The sequence below is a fragment of the Muscardinus avellanarius genome (assembly GCF_963383645.1).
Source record: "Muscardinus avellanarius genome assembly, chromosome: 2".
NCBI classification, from domain to species: Eukaryota; Metazoa; Chordata; class Mammalia; order Rodentia; family Gliridae; genus Muscardinus; species Muscardinus avellanarius.
Genome location: NC_137787.1, coordinates 20,075,849 through 20,092,839, shown reverse-complemented (window position 1 = coordinate 20,092,839; position 16,991 = coordinate 20,075,849). Strand labels below are relative to the sequence as shown.

At 51.3% G+C, this 16,991-nt stretch overlaps 2 protein-coding genes across 2 annotated transcripts; both read right to left on the bottom strand.

Annotated features, from left to right (window-relative positions):
- Positions 1–1,301: 1,301 nt before the first annotated feature.
- On the bottom strand, positions 1,302–9,507 carry SLC23A3 (solute carrier family 23 member 3; the record flags this gene model as incomplete). Its single annotated transcript, XM_080689226.1, has 12 exons — positions 1,302–1,594; positions 1,686–1,781; positions 3,724–3,891; positions 4,188–4,293; positions 4,765–5,018; positions 7,480–7,594; positions 7,739–7,862; positions 8,184–8,365; positions 8,564–8,637; positions 8,847–8,944; positions 9,048–9,205; positions 9,343–9,507. 12 exons carry the CDS (start codon positions 9,505–9,507, stop codon positions 1,302–1,304), a joined length of 1,833 nt encoding a protein of 610 aa, XP_080545352.1.
- Positions 9,508–11,700: 2,193 nt separating this feature from the next.
- On the bottom strand, positions 11,701–16,255 carry CNPPD1 (cyclin Pas1/PHO80 domain containing 1; the record flags this gene model as incomplete). Its single annotated transcript, XM_080690254.1, has 8 exons — positions 16,169–16,255; positions 15,645–15,753; positions 14,718–14,799; positions 14,436–14,556; positions 14,222–14,350; positions 13,615–13,676; positions 12,476–12,593; positions 11,701–12,246 (listed from the first exon to the last, which is right to left on the bottom strand). Exons 1-8 carry the CDS (start codon positions 16,235–16,237, stop codon positions 11,701–11,703), a joined length of 1,236 nt encoding a protein of 411 aa, XP_080546380.1. The 5' UTR covers positions 16,238–16,255.
- Positions 16,256–16,991: the final 736 nt, after the last annotated feature.

Here is a 16,991-nt window from a genome sequence, read left to right as displayed (position 1 = left end):
TTCCCCTACTGATTTAGCCTCTTTTTGGTTGTTTGGGTTTTTTTGTTTTTTGGGATTTTTTTGGTGGTATTGGGGTTCCTGGAAACCCTTCTACCTCCAGGCTACACTCCCAGACCTATTTTTTATACTTTTTTATTTGGAAACAGGGTCTCTTAAGGGAGCGCGGCTGGCTGCGAACCTGCACCGATCCTCCTGTCTCCACCTCCCAAATGCGGGGATTACCTCCCAAACGCGGGGATTACAAGCATGCACCACCATGCCCGGCTCTTTTTGGTTGTTTTGTGTGTGTGTTGGGGTGGGAGGGTTACTGGGTATTGAGCCCAGGAGCATTCTACCTCCTAGCTACAACCCAAGCCTTATTTTATTCTTATTTTGAAACAGGGTCTCGCTAGATAGATGAGAGTCTCACTACTTGCAGAGGCTGTCCTCTAACCTGCGATCATCTTGCCTCAGCCTCCCAAGTACGGGGATTACAGGTGGCCGGCTTGGTTCAGCATCTTTTTAAAAAAAATAAAATGAGAGGATTAAAGTTCACTATAATGGGGTCTTGCCAGTAGTAGAGCTATGGAAGAGAGGAGTCGTCCAGGCATAAGAACTTTATTCTGACCTCATCCTTTACCTCTTCTGCCTCATTTGTCCCCTTCGTGAACCCCCATGTCTATGATCCATCACCACTGAGAGACTCAAAACTCCTCAACCCATCCTAAAGCTCCAAATCCTCCTTACTTGTCAAGGATCCCCTCAGTACCACTGTCATAAAGCCTTTCCCACTATCCCCTGAATGAATTGCTTCTTCCTCTTTGTTCCCAAGGCATTATTGTAATCTTTATTACACATCGTCTCTGCTTTGCATGTTAGTTAGGAACTCTATAGGTCTTTTTAAACCCTAAGTGCCTGGAAAGTGCAGGGACTCTGTCCTATCCAAATCTGTAGTTCTAGGACCTTGTATATAAGAGGCACCTAATATTAAGTGAATGCTAGGGTTCAAGTGGCACTGATAGTTCATAAGCAAATTTGTGTTCATTCATGATCCACTAAACTATGGTACCTGCTCTGTAACCATCTTAATTAAAAGAAGGAAAGGCAACCCATCCTATTGGGAAATGGGACCTCGAGGTGGGCACACATCTCTTTCTCTCTCTCTCTCTCTCTCTCTCTCTCTCTCTCTCTCTCTCACACACACACACACACACACACACACACACACACATATACACACCCTTTCCAGTTGTAGAGCTGATTCTCCATTAAGCTGAGAGTTAGGGCTAAACTAATGAAAGCATAAATAGGAATCCTAGTAATTACTGAGACCTAAGCCCTTCACTGCTAGATGCAGGACATGGCTCTCCAGAGTCAGGCAACAAGTCTGCAGTCTCTCCTGGCTCAGAGGGCCCTCCTTCTTCATTTCCAGGATCTTCAGGCATTGGGCAGAGGCAGTGAAAAGGCTGGGAAATACAGGAACACTGATTCTGGATGGAGAAAGGAAGCCTATACTCTTGAGTAGATTTGATCCTGGACTTCTGACGTATTTGAATCTTTGGGGAAGCAAAAGAAGATAACTTTCCTGGACCTAGGCCACGCTCAAGCTGTGTACCTACAAAAGAAAGGTTCATCAGGTCATTACCAACCCAGGGAGTGACTTCCTGGCCAACATCCCAATCTGCTAGGGTCTGACCTCAACTTACCAGAAATGGTATTCTCCAGGAAGAATCCTAAGAATCCAGCCAGGAAGATGGGCTCTGCCAGGAGCGAGAGCAGTAACACATCCAAGGAGCTCCAGCCTACAAGGGGATGGGACCAGGCAGGAAGGGAAATCTGACGCTACCCAAGGCCAGGGAGTCATCCTTCCAGACCTAAACCTAAGTCTTGGAATAAGGACTGACCTTTCTGAATTGTCATTCCATCACCTTTACCTTTTGTCCTTCTCCATTTCCTACACTCAGGCCCTTCCCATAGGACTCCTGCTCAACATCTATCTTCTGAGCATCGGTATACCCTCAAGGATCTGCCTTGACTGTGTGTGTGTGGGGGGGGGGGTAGTGCTGAGAATTGAACCCAGGAGTGCTCTTATTACTGAGCTACATCCCCAACCATTTTTTTTTTTAATTTTGAGACAGGGTCTTGCTAACTTGCCAAGCCTGGCCTTGAGCTTGTGATCCTCCTGCCTCAGCCTCCCTAGTAGCTAGGATTACAGGCATGTACCACCATATCTAGTGTGTTATAGGATATTTAGCAACGTCTCTCTATGTACTAAATACCAGTAGCAATCTTCCCATACTTATAGCAGCCAAAAATGTCTCCAGACATGGCTAAATGTCCCTCAGGGGACAAAATCACCCCCCCCATTAGAAACCACTGCCCTAGACTAGCTATTTGCTGCTCTTGAGACATACTCTAAGACTTCTTACTTCTATGTCTTTGTTTATGATGGTTCCTCCACGATTTTCTATACACCGAGAGCTATGTGCACGTATGTTTGTATCACTTTGAACCTATGATGTATAACTTCACTGTACCAATAAAAAAAAGGATTGGGAGGCGGAGACTAGAGGGTCTCGGTTCACGGACAGCCTCAGCTACTCAGGAAGGCTCTTCACAACTCAGTGAAACCTTGTTTCAAAATTTTATAAAAGACTAAAAAATAGGGCTAGGGGTGTAGCTCAAAGGTACAATGCCCCTGGGTTCCATCCCCAGTACAGCCAAAAAAAAAAAAAAAAAAAAAATGACCCTCATACTATCCTTCAAGACCAACTCTATGTTACCTGATCACCTCAAAAATAAGCCACTTCTCTCACCACTAAGTACCACAGCTCTTTGACCCTTCTTTTATTTCCCTGCATACATCATCTCTTTTACTAGACTACAACATCTAGAAGAATCTTTGTATCCCCAGTGTTTAGCATGGCACCCAATTTAAATATATATATATATAATTTGGTACTAGGGACTGAACCCAGAAACATTTCTACCTCTAAGCTATACCCTCAGCCTGATGATGATGATGATGATGATGATGATTATGGCGGTACTGGTGATGGAACCCAGGGTCATTCTACCTCTGAGCTACTCCCCCAGCCCTGTTTTTTATTCTTTATTTTGAAATAGAGTCTCACTGAGTTGCAAAGGGATTCACTAAGTAGCTGAGGCTATCCATGAATCGCGATCCTCCTGTCTCAGCCTCCCAAATGCTGGGATTACAAGCGTGCACCACCATGCCTGGCTCCAATTTTATTTTGGAAACAGGGTCTCACTAGGTTGCTGAAAGCCTGGCTGAGTTGCCAAGGCTGGCTTTGAACCTACAATTCTCTTGTCTCAACCTCCCAAGTACTGAGATTACAAGCGTGTGCCACCACACCCAGCTCAATAAATGCTTTTTTAAACAAATGAATAAGCTACTTATACCAAAGCCCAGAAAAGTGTAGGGCCAAGAGTCAGAGAGGCCGGGAGTGGTGATGCACGCTTGTAATCCCCACGCTTGGGAGGCAGAGACAGGAGGATCACGCAGGTTCGAAGCCAGCCGTGCGCGCTGGTTTAGGAGACCCTGTTTCCAAATTTTAAAAAAAAAAATGTAAAAATAGGTCTGGGAGTGTAGCCCGGAGGTAGAAGGGCTTCCAGGAACCCCAGTACCACCAAAAAAAAAAAAAAGAGTCAGAGAGCCCAAAGCCTCAACCACTCACTTTTCCACCACTGAGCAATTCCTCTTTCCCTCTCCATTCCACTCACCTGTGTTGGGTGGGTCCGGGGCTTCCCGAAACCATCTTGGCAGCAGCAGGGCCATGAAGATGGAAAAGCCCACAATGAAGACATTCCGCCCAGAGTCAATGTCAGCCAGGTGGAAACTGGAGAATCCAGCAGACAGAACCACAGCCTGGGTCACCCCCAGCACCCCACCTGTTTCATACAGAAGAGATCAAGGGGATTGGAGGAGAGGTCACAGCACAAGGTACTGCAGGGCAGGAGGGTCGTGATGAAAAGACAACCAGAGGGCTTGTTTCTAATTCTGCAAGAGGTCCAGAAGCTCATTCAAGAGGCCAAGATGTTGGGCTGAGAAAATGAGAACAGCTGACCTATGTTCATATCCACCCATCAAGGCTATTTAGAGAGAAAAGGTGCCAGCCTAATGGATTGATGGAGCCCATCCTGAAGGGTACTGTTTCACTACCAATCCTGCCAATATACCCACTCACCAAGCACAGGCAGCGGGATGGTGGTGAGGACCTGAGCAAGTCTGGGGGAGAGCCCAAGCCCCATACAGAGCAGCCCCACTAAGTATGCCACTTGCCGAGATCCAGCCTGTGTGAAGAAGAGATGTAAGAAATCACAGCCATATCTGTGGACTGCTCCAGGTCTTTGCCTAGCTAATACTTTCTCATTGTTCAGATCCCAACTTTAATGTTACCCTTCCAAGAAGCTTCCTGACCGCTCTATCTAAAGGTTCCTCCTTACTCAGCCACCATTCCACAGCCTTGATTCCGTCACACATATCACTCTGAAATTATCTTACTTACTTTTTCTTCTTCCCAAGAGAGCATGACTTTATCGAACTTGCTCTTCACTGGAACCCCGGCCTTGGCTGAGTGTCGTGGTGTGGTGACCTATTGTCTTCCCCCACTCATAGTTCCTTAGCACCTCTAGGCACCTCCCTAAGTGAGGTCACTGATGGGAACTGCCTGCTGAGTGTTGGGCACAGCTGGCAACCAATCTGCGAGTTCACTTCTCCCTCATGCACATCCAGTTCCCCATTCCTCTCCCAGATCCACATACCTGGAAAAGACTCACTGTGCCCACATTGGGGAAACTGGATGCTGTGCCCATAGGGCTTCCTAGCAGCCCAGCCAGCACACTTCCCAGCCCCTCCAGGCTCAGCCCTCGGTTGCAGGCATGCGGAGGTGGAGGCGGCAGACCCAGCAGCTGGCCACACAGGGCATAGCAGCCCAGGGAGCTGGTGGAGGCTGCCAAGGCCATGGAGATGCCTGCAGTCAGCGCCCTGGGCGTCAGCAAGGGCCAGTCCCACTCACCTGCAGAGGGAAAAGGGACCACCTCAAGGCCAGACTCAAGCCTGGAGCATCCCTCTTCCACCAATGGCCTGTGCTATCAGAATCCTAGAGGCCCCAATGTCTTAGAAGATGTCTTGGGAAAAACCCCTGAATTCTAAAAAGAAAGACCCATCCCTTTGGCATGGTCTACAGGATCTTTTGTCGGACCCTTACCTCTCTCTCCAGTCCCATCTACCTCTCTCCATGCCAGATCCCTCTCTCCAGACACACTGTCCTTGTCGTAGGCTCTGGACTTGCAGTGTTCATGGCCACCATACAGTCTTTGCATATTCCCTCCTCTCCACCTACAATGCGCTTCCCTCATGTCTCCTGTCCAGCTGGCTCCTACTCAACTTTCACATCTCAGCTCAATGACCACTGTCAAGAACACATGTCCATACCTCCCTGGTAATGTCAAGTTCCCCATTATTAGCTCTCACCACACAATACAGACCCCCTTGAGCACACTTCCTACAGTAACAGTTTCACACTTACTTACTTGATTATTTGATTCGTGTATATATTCCTCAACAGACTGTCAGCTCCATGAAGGCAGGTGCCATGTCTATCATGTGTATCACTTCCCTACTGTGTGCCTAGCACATGATCAATATTCAACAGACGTGTATTAAATCGATGAGTGATGAGTTGGCAGTGTGTCTCAGTGGTAGAGTGCTTGCCTAGCATTGTGAGGCCCTGGACTTGATCCCCAGCACCACTTAAATAAACAGATCAATGAGCAGATTTCACACACAGTGCCTCAAAAGCAGTCTTTTACACAGATCACCATACAATGCCCATGAAAGCTGGGCGTGGTCGCACATCCCTATACTTCCAGCACTTGGGAGGCCGAGGTGGGAGGATCGCAGGTTCGAGACAAGCCTCAGCAACTTAATAAGACCCTGTTTCAAATTTTTAAAAAATGGGGCTGTAGGTAGTAGGTCCCTTGGTTCAATTCCCAGTACCAGAAGAAGAAAAAAAAAATACCCATGGGTAAGCCAGGCGTGGTGGCGCACGCTTGTAATCACTGCACTTGGGAGGCTGAGACAGGAGGATCACACAGGTTCAAAGCCAGCCTCAGCTACTTAGTGAGGCTCTCAGCAACTTAGTGAGACCCTGTTTCCAAATAAAATATAAAATAGGTTGGGGAGTATAGCCCGGAGGTAGAAAGCCCCTGGGTTCCACCCCCCCAAAAAAAAAATTCCCATGGATAATGGTAATATAAACATATAAATTAGGTAAGAAGTGTTAGGAGTGAGTATTGGGGCTGGCAGAAACTACTAATGTGTCTCTTGACACTGACCCAAATAAAACATGTGCATTTTATTTGGGGCTGGAATTGTCCCCAGGTTGGCAATTGCTCTTTCTTGTGTGCTTTGAGAAAACAAAGTTTAACCCAGAAATGAAATCTATTAAGCCAGGTGTGGTGGCACACACTTGTAATCCCAGCATTTTGGAACTGAGACCGGAGGATTGTGGTTCAAGGACAGTATCAGCTACTTAGTGAGCCCCTCTACAACTCAGTGAGACCCGATTTCAAAATAAAATAATAAAAATTAGGGCAGGGGGTGTAGCTCAGAGGTCGAATGCCCCTGGGTTCCATCCACAGTGCAAAAAATAATAATAATAAAGAATAAAGAATAGGGCTGGGGGTATAGCTTGGAGGTACAATGCCCCTGGGTTCTATCCCCAATACCACACACAAAAAATTGAAACTTATTAAATCTTGAGTACAGACAGAGCTGGGCGTGGTGGCACATGCTTGTAATTCCTCCCTTGGGAGGCTAAGGCAGGAGGATCACAGGTTCAAAGACAGCCTCAGCAAGTAGTGAGGGTCTCATCAACCTAGTGAGACCCAGTTTCAAAATAAAAATAAAACAGGCCAGGTGTGGTGGCACACGCTTGAAATCCCAGCATTTAGGAAGCTAAGACAGGAGAACTGCTGTTCGAAGAGAGCCTCAGCTACCTAGTGAGCCCCTTTGCAACTCAAGGAGACCTTGTTTCAAAATAAAGAATAGAGGATTGGGGTTCGAAGACAGCCTCAGCTTCTTAGTGAGGCCCTTTGCAATTCAGTGAGACCCTGTTTCAAAATTTTAAAAAATAGGGCTAGAGATGTAGCTCGGAGGTAAAATGCCCCCCCCAGGGGGGTTCCATCCCCAGTAAAGTGAAGAAAAAAAATAAATATATATATAGAATAAAAAATAGGGCTGGGGGTATAGTTCAAAGGTAGAATTCCCCTGGGTTCCAACCCCAATACAGCAAAAATTAATTAATTAAAAATAAAACAAGGCTAGGAGTATATGTCAGAGATAGAATGTCCTGTGGTTCAATCCCCAGTAACACACACACACACACACACACACACACACACACACACACACTCGAGTTCAAGGAAAGGTATCTTGATTTGAGCAAGAGAATGAGAGCCTCGGTATAACCCTACCTGGGTGAGGTAGCCAAATCCACGGCGCCTTGCTGGGGACAGACAGCTGCAGCGGGGTAACGCCGAGCCCCAGAAGGGCAGAGATGATCCACACACAGGCCACAGGGATCAGCACCTGAAGGGCAAGACCAGATGGAAAAGAGCCCTCCCTCCCCAGAACCTGAGCCAGCCTTGGTGGGTAGACGGAAGCCCGTATAGGGTACTGGGGGGGTGTCCCATGACAGCCCTCCTAACCTCAGCTGCCCAGACCCCCACGTACTGAGAGGAGCCGCAAGGCGGGGATGTGAATGGGAGCTGAAGAGGTTGAAGTTGGTCTCCAGGAGCGCGGGGGCACCTGGCAGGCACCCAGGTGCTGAGAACAGACCACCATGAGCAGGATAAGCCTAGGTGAGAGAAGCAGTTCTAGGGGAAGGAAGTAGCAGACTCCTGAGGGATGGCCGTGGAGGTGGGAGTGGCCAGGATATCACAGAAGAGGGCCTAGAGAAGAAAGCCCCATGAAAGGGGAAGGGGCCACCTGGGGCACAGCAAGAGACCATGTGAACATCAGGGGGACAGGTGACTCAAGGAAAAACCCTGGATTCCAAATCTGAAAAGGGCTATCCCCGCCAGGTTGCTGCTGACTGTGAAAGGGCCAGCAGCTCTGTCCTCCCCCAGCCCCGCACACCACACTAGGCACCATTCCACGCCTGTCCGGACTCACGTACAGCAAGGCTAGGCCCCAGTGAGCAGAGCAGAACTGGGCCACCTCCCTATGGGCGGAGAGCCCTGCCACAACCAGGCTGGGGGCCAGCACCAGGGGTCCACAGTGGGGGAACAGGAGGCCAGGCCCCCCCAGCAATCCCAGGATGCCCTGCAGCAACCCGGATACCACCACCGCCCCTGACACCTGGGAGAGTAAAGGAGAGGATGGAGAGAAAACTTTATGTTTAGTCAAGTTGACCTCAGCCAGAACTTCCTTATTCCAGGGACGCGTCCCTGCCCCAGTTCCTTCACACAGGACCTCTCAGTCCCGGCATAACGGAAACAATCCCTCCCGGATCCTGAGCTGCCCTATCCCTCCTGCTTCCCATCTCCCAGTACTCACCTCTCGGAGAGAAGTGTTCCAGAGCTCCAGGCTGTGGCAACCAGGCCCCCTACACAGGTGCAACATGAGGGAGGCTAGGGCGAGTTTGGGACACAGAGAGGAGAAAGGGAAATGGAATGAAGACATTGCTCTTCCGTTCTCATGAGTGCCTGGCGGCGACCCAGTGCCTGACAGCCCCACTACTGCCCAACCGCAGTCCTGCACCCCACTCAACACGTGTGCTTAGATGAGCACTCTACCACCCTCCCGCCCTGCTGCACCACAAACAGGGTGCCGTACTCACCATTGCTAGGTATCTGGGTGGCCAGAGGAAGCGGCTGTCTGGTCAGCACCAGAGCAGGGATAAGGAACTCTAAGGATGGAGCCTGGATGAGAGGCAGCCTGTAGGAACGGCAGTTCTAGATGGTCTGGACCCGCGGCAGCCAACAGGCCTTGCCCTCTCTTCCACCCCTGGGACGGACCCTCTCCCCAGGGGGCCTCTCACCTGCTCCCCATTCCAGTTTGCAGGACCGTAGACACACCACATGAAAAGAAGCTGGCGGCCAGGAGCTGCCCCGGGGAGTATGAGAGTCCTCCTGGGGGGAGACTGTGAAGCAGGAGCTGGTGGGAGGCACACAGCAGAGAAGCCAGGACCAGGAAATGCTGCAGGTCAAGGAACAGGGAGGGAGTCTTCAGAAGTAGGTGAAAGTGCCTATTTCTAGAGGGCTTCTCAGGTCATATGAACTCCCTCCCAAGAGCCCCCTTCAGCCAGCACCAACTCTGGCATCTCTACTTCCTACCTGCAGAGCCAGAAGACAGCTGAGGCACCAGGTGGAAGGTCCACACCGAGAACCCCAAGAGCGGGACGAGGGATTCTGGGGAACGGGCAGTGGTGGTGGGGGAGCCAGGGCGTTCTGGGAGCCCACAGACTGGAGTGGGATGGGATGGAGGGATGATCGGCTCATGCTGCTCTGACTTTGGGTGCCTTGGCTGCCCGGGGCCACAGTTAAGTAGACTAAGTAGTTAAGAGGTCAGGTGGGAGCTTGGGTGAATTAGCTGCCTGGAATGGGGAGGGGCCTGAGGTATCAATGAAGCGGAGAGGAAGAGATGAGGGTTTGGGGGCAGGACAGGGCCCTTTCACCTTTGCCCAGCTCTTGTGCAAATTCCATCAGCCATTAACCCGGGAGCTGAGTTCTGGACCCCTCCCCCAAGAATCTTCATCTCCAGCTCTTACATCAGGCTCGGGAGGAAAGGAAAAGAGCCTGGAGAGATTTTGCAAACGATTCCTTCCCACCACCACCATTCACAACCATCCCTATTAGACCACATTCTTAACCATTTCAGAACAGGCCTCTTGTATTTCCTCAAAATGAAATTCATGGATAATATGCCCCACATCCCACATAACAACGAATACAACCTTATATAATGTTATCGCTTTAATGTAAAGGAGACTGAAGAATAATTTATAACATTTATTTGAATGTGTGCAAGTTTGGGTGTAAACCAGAAAACAACAGAGCAAGTCAATCCTCACACCCATACATAGAACCACTGGATGGGACAGCTGCAGTATCAGCCGATTATGATATTATTGACAACTCAGATACCACAAGCAGTATTGACCTTGGTGACCTGATTTTCCAAAATGGCAAACAAACTCTTGATAAAGCACTGAACAAAACAAAGTAATTTTAATCTACATGGATGTGCATTTTTGACAAATCGAATCTTTTTCAAAATGTGCAAAAACAATTTCATGTTAACACACTAAGAAAAAAAGTTCCAGGCTCAGATAAACATGGCTTTCACATCTGTAATAACCAGCTAGTTGGCCAAAATTCATATTGGTAATTCTTCATAGCAAGGAAGATATCGTGTATTTTAGGACATCATGCATCCCCTCAAATTCTGTGACAACCCCGAATTAGCCCATACACCTCCAGAATGCCCCCTCAGGGCAAGTACCACACTACTGTGGACAATCCTCAGCAGTCCAAGTGCTCTCGGGCCAAGGACACAACCTGTTCTTCCAAAGATGACCCAGCCTCAGCCTTCTTTTGACAACACAACCACTGCTGGCATCAGCCTGGTAAAGAGGTGGGCACAGAGCAGTACCCTTGGGACGGGCACTCAAGGAGCTCGGGGGCTGTGCTGGAAACATGAATTGGTCCCACCAGGCTGGTGCTCACTCAGAACATGCCACACAAGGTCAACCCCAGGCATGGGTCACCACTTATGCCTTGTGGCACCTCAAACACGCAGGGCTAGGGCCCCAGAGTGTTAGGAGCTGGGCCGAGGGGAAGTTTGAAATGGGAGTGTATGGCTATCAAACAACAGAGAAGTTCTGAAATGGGGCTCAGAGAAAACACTTGCAGGACGACAGGATCAGGAAGTAGGAAGACATGGGGAGTAAAGATCTTTACGGGCTGCCGCAGAAGGAAAAGTCCAGGCCATGCAACTAAAACTGTTTATTGAAATCTCAGTTCTATAAAAGCGTGAAAAACCCAAATACAAAGCGGTGGCCAGAGTGGCCTGTGAAGAAAACACCCAGAGAGAAACTAGAAGAGAGGGAAGCCTCCGAGCAGAGCTCTAAGAAGGTTGGAAGACAAAAGGCCAAGGTTGAAGGTCCCAGCAATCCTGGACTGTGTTAAGACTATACCGAGGGAGGGGTGTGGAAAAGCTTTCCTGCCATACCCAGCCTTTCCCGCAGCTCCCACCTTTGCCCCATCAGTCCCTGACTCTCCTGTCTCTGGGACATCACACAGGCCCATGTAAACATTTCTTTTCTTTCCTTGACCCACTTTCCCCACACCCACCTTTACCCTTCCATCCTAAGAAACTCGAAAGCAGAGGTCTAAAAAGGGCCCTGGGTAGGTAGAGGGGCCTCCCCTCTGCCATCTGTGACATGCCCTTGTTTACTGAGCTAAAACTTTCTCTGACACCATCACTGCCCCAGCCAGGCAGCCAGCCACCTGAGGTCTAGGAGAATGAATGACCGACCTTCTGCCCTTCTGTCCCACAACCCCTTAGGCTCCTATCTAGGAGGACAAGGAATCAGCCAAGGACCCAGAGAGGTAGCAAGGATCTAAGTCGAGCTTCCTCTTCCAGGTTCTCAGGCACTCCCAAATCCCCCAACACATTCCTTGGAATTCCACCTAGCCTGGGAAAATGAAAGACTTGAGGCGGGCTAGCTCCATGACACTGAAAAGGGAGCACTGCTGGGGCTGGGGGAGTGGGGGGGCCACTGGGCTCCAGGGCCAGGGTGGAGCCAGGCCGTGAGTATGGTACCAGGGGCTAGGAGGCCCAGTGGGCACTGTATGGTTGGGGTGGTGGCAAGCACGGCAGGCTGGGGGGTCCCTCTGGAGCTTCTGGCAAAGGGGGCAGCTATGAAGAAGTGTAGGCGGGGCAGGGGGGTCTGGGGGAGGCAGCAGTGGGGGAGTCAATGAAGCCAGAAGACTGCCCCAGAGTGAACTCGGCCCTCCATCGCCTTCCAGGCAGTTGGAGACATTAGCAGAAGTCGACAGGCGCAGTGGCACAGGAGAAGGTATGCAGGGTTCCAGGAGACCCTTGGAGGCCAGTCCAAGGTCAGGGGGCCCAGGTGGGGGGCTGCAGGACAGCCCCAAGGACTGCTGTATTACAGCCACCGATGCCACAGCCAGGGCCACGCTGCTCACATATGCCACGGCTACTAGGCAGGACAGCTGCAGGAGAGAAGGTAAGAAAGCAACGGGCAGACAACTGTCATTAACACATACAAGATGCCTCTTCTCCAGAAACCTGTGTTTGAGCTGGAGTTTGCTATCGTCCCCTATACTCCCTCACCCATCTATTTCCAAGCCTGGGCTCTTGAGCCTTTTGGCATTTGCTTTACAACACCCCGCCCCACATACCACCCCATGCAAGTTCCCTCCCTTCCTAACCCCTCCTCACCTTAACCAGCCGCTGGCAAAGGGAACCCAGGGCTAGCTGCCAGGCTGGCTGCTCCAGGAGCACACACAGGTCTGTGTACGTGTACCAGCCCCGCCGCCGCCCCTGCTGCTCAGCCACACTAGTGGAAAGGGAGAAGAGAAAGGGAGGCTACAACTCATATTCCTCAGGACCCACCAGAAAGCACTGCAGAGCTGGTTAAGTGTACAGACTCCTAGGGTATCTAAGGATCCAGAAACAGAAGGTAGAAGGAGACCTATATTTTATGTGTGTGTGCGTGCGTGTGTGTGTGTGTGCGTGCGCACGCACGTGTGCAATGCATGTGATTACTGGGAATGGATCCCAGGGGCCTTCTACCTCTGAGTTATACCCTCAGACCTATTTTTATTTTTTATTTGGAAACAAAGTCTCACTAAGTTGCTGAGGCTGGCTTCAAACTTGTGATCCTCCTGTCTTAGCCTCCAGAGTACTGGGATTACAAGCATGTGTCACCATGCCCAGCCAAGACATATTTTACTTTTATTTATTATTTTTTTCGATACTGGGGATGGAACCCAGGGGCATTCTACCTCCAAGCTACACCCCCAGCCCTATTTTTTAGTCTTTTTTTTACTTTCTGAAATAGTGTCTCACTGAGTCGCAAAGGGCCTTGCTAAGTAGCTGAGGCGCGGTCCTCCAGTCTCTACCTCCTGAATGCTGGGATTACAAGGGCGCGCCACCACGCCCAGCTCAAGACCTATATTTTAAATAAGCTTCTCCTACCCTCCCAAAGGAGGACAAACAGACTTGGGAACCAGCATGTTGGGCAATTCTCTTTCGTGTCCCCTCCCCGTCCTCAGTGGGTCCTTCATCTCTACCTCCTATTGCTTAGGCCTCAAATCTTAAATCCGTTCTTCTTCTTTTTTTTTTTTTTTTTTTTTTTTGGTGGTACTGGGGTTCCTGGAAGCCCTTCTATCTCCAGGCTACACTCCCAGACCTATTTTTACATTTTTATTTGGAAACAGGGTCTCCTAAGCCAGTGCGCGCGGCTGGCTTCAAACCTGCGTGATCCTCCTGTCTCTGCCTCCCAAGCGCGGGGATTACAAGCGTACGCCACCACGCCCGGCATAAATCCGTTCTTCTTCCCAATTCCTAGAACCTACCAGCTCTCCAGCCAGTTCAGCACCTCAAAGATCTCCCGAGGGTCAGTGTAGAGACGCCAATCCTGTGGGTGAGAAGAGGGAGAGACAAACCTGACTTGGATGTGAGCCAGTTACCTGACAACGAGATTCATGGCAACAAGTACAACCATCACCACCTACCATGTGCCACTGTCCCGATAGCTGTGTGCAGTGTGTGTGTGTGTGTGTGTGTGTGTGTGTGTGTGTGTGTGTGTGTGTTTAAGTAAAATAGCTGGTTCCACATTCTAGTCTCCATTAAGGGCAAGGGGAGAAAATACTCCTGAGAATGGTCTTCCTCCATAGGAAGCTCCAAGTGTATGGACAGAGAAAGTTGGAAGTAAATACTCAGGCCAACATGACAAGCTCTGACCCAGAGTGCGCCCTGTGGGGCCCCGGAGGAGCACGGGAGGACTCACTCCCGGCCTCATCAGTCTAGGAAGCTTCTGGAGGGATACAAGATAGCAACAGAAAGGCACAAGAAGAGGCAGAAAGAAAAATGAAAAAAACAACAGAAAGCTGAGAGAGAACAATGGATAAAAGGAAGATAAAGATGGCTCAAGAAACTGCAAGGCAGAGGACAGCTCCTCACCATGGCACTCAGGAAGCCCCTCTCCAAGGCGTTCAGGGTGGGCACAGCCACGCCCCCAGCGGCGCCCCACTCGTCATTGAAGACCTCCTCCTCCTCTCCCTCATCGTACAGGTATTTACTGGCCACCATCTGCAGAAAAACCAGAAGCTGCATCAGCAGAGCTCACATCAGGCTCCTGGCTCAACAGGGTAATGAAGGGGAGAGGGCAGCGTACCATGGAGATCAAGAACAAGTCGGAGGATGACACGTGCCGCAGGTAGTCCGGGTTCCGGTGCCGGAGCCGCTCAATGTACACCAGAGCTAGCATCATAGCACACGGGGAGATGCATGCCTCCCTGCGAGGTGGAAAAGATCAGTAATTAAACCCAAGGGTCCTTCAGCTCTTGCAACTCTTACACCACTCATCCCTGCCTTTCTATCTTCTCTTTAGAGAAAACAATCCCCCTCCCAGTAAGGCCCACACACTCTCATCCTGTTCCCTCAATCCCAGGCTCACCGAGACACATGAGCTACATATTTCTTCTGGAGCCGACGAATAGGGCTGGGGGCTGCCTTCTGGAGCAGTTCCACAGCAATGTCTGCAGAGGACAGAAGGAGGGCAGAGTGAACAAATAACTCTCCTCACCCATCTCCACTGCTATCAACGAAGACCCAGATCTATATTATCTGAGGCCTTGGGAATAGGCCTACAATAATAAAATTGGAGATCAAATTTTCCCAAGACAAGAGCCCAATGGGTTTTTTTTTTTTTTGGGGGGGGGAGCAGTACTGGGGATGGAACCCAGGAGCATTCTATCTCTGAGCTATACCCCAGCCCTATTTTTTTATTCCTTATTTTTGAAACAGGGTATCACTAAGTTGCACAGGGCCTTACTAAGAAGCTGAGGCTGGCTAGGAACCCATGATCCTCCTACCTCAGCCTCCCAAGTATTGGGATTACAAGTGTGCACCACCACGCCTGGCTGACAAAAGCCCATTCTAAGTTTGAATTTCAGATCCTTCTGGCAGGAAGACTTATTCCTCTGTCAACTGCTATTTGTCTTTCAACCTACATTTGTCTTTCACTGATGTTCATCTGAGAAATAAGCATGCCGTATTTACTTGGAAAACACAGAAAATTAAGTTTCTGGTATACAAATAAAAAGTGACATTCGGGGGATATAGCTCAGTGGTAGAGCTCTTGCCTAGCAAGTGACAGACCTGTGTTCCACCCCCAGCACCAAAAAAAAAAAAAAAAAAAAAAAAAGATGGATTTGTGAGATGTTTACTCATGTGGAGTAAATGAACACGAAACATAGCCTGCATTCTTACGCCAAGTGCCAATGAGCTATGATGAGACAGTGCTGGGGTAAACCCGAAGGCAGCTGGGTGACTAGTGACAACCCTATCATTGTGCTTCTCATTTGCCTAGTCACTGCCTAACCTGCCACAGGGCTGGAGAGCTCCTCCAGGCTGCAGTCGGCCTCCCAATCCCAGCCATAGTACAGTCTCCTTCGGATCCGGGCACTCAGCTTCTGGTGTCCTGGGAGAAACTGAAACAAGGCAGGAGTGGTGAAGGGTGAAGGGCAGGGAAGGGTATGATGGAGATTCAGACTGGAAGACTACTGCCAGACTTACAGCCAGGGGGCCCAAGCCCCACCCACCCAGCCTCGAGTTCTCTGGATTGTTTGCCAAAGGCAACCAGGTCCACAGGGGAGGAAGGCAACGCCCCCGCCGAGGGCTCCGGGTAAAAGCGCCTCAGAGAGGGGCCCCGGGTCCAGCCACCCCTACCTCTTTTCCCATACCCCGCGGGCCCCAGAGGCCAGGCCTGGAGTAGACATTGCAATAGCAGCGGCCGCCCGGTCCGGACCCCGCAAGCCCGCGAGCTCGCGATCCGCTCCGCCCGGAGGGGGAGCGCCCGGACCCGGCGTCGCGCAGGGAGGCTGGGGGTGGGAGGGCAGCGCTCACCGTGAAGTCCTGGAAGCCGGTGAGCGAGAAGGCGCCTTCCTCGTCCAGCAGGAGCCCGGCCAGGTCCATCGCGCCGCCAGCCGCCGCCCTGCGAGCTGGAGGGAGGGAAGGCGTTGTAAGCGTCCCTCGGAGCCGTCCTCGCCCGCCGGTCCACCTGCCCGCCCGCCTCCCCAGCCGCCCGCGCCCGCGCGGCCCCCTCGCCCCGCGCCAGCGGCAGGCGGAGCCGGCGGGCGGCTCTTCCTGTTCCGCCCCGGGCGCGGCGCGGCGCCGAGGTCCCGGCCCGGGGCGCTCACCTCGCGGAGTAGGAGGAGACGCCGCCCGCCGCGCTCGCCGCCCGCCGCCGCCGCGTCCGCCCGCGTTTACGAGCCGCGGCCACGCGCCGCCAGGCAGCGCCGGCGGAAGGGGCGGCCTCGGACCCGCCGGCGGGGGCGGCCGCGCGAGCGCGGGGCCTGGCCGGGGACGCGGGCCGGCGGGCGAGCCCACCCACTCCTCCTAGCGACGTAGATGTTACCGTGAACGAAACACGGCCGCGCGGCGAGTCGCGCCCAGCGGTGCTTTAGGAAGGGCGACACAGTTAGCGCCATTCTCGAGAGGCGTCTCGAGCACACGCACGGACCCTAGCAGGGGGAGAACTGGCGACAAGGCGGAGGGCAAACGACTTTCCGCTCTTTATCTTTTAGTTGGCCATCTTAAGCCTGATTAAACAGGTACTGGGTCGTGTAGGGTAATTGCAGGGATTAAATGATCTCGAGATAAGGCTTCAAAGGGTGGTACTTGCACGGCCCCCTGGTATCTAAAGGAGGTTCTGCTTAAACGCACCTCC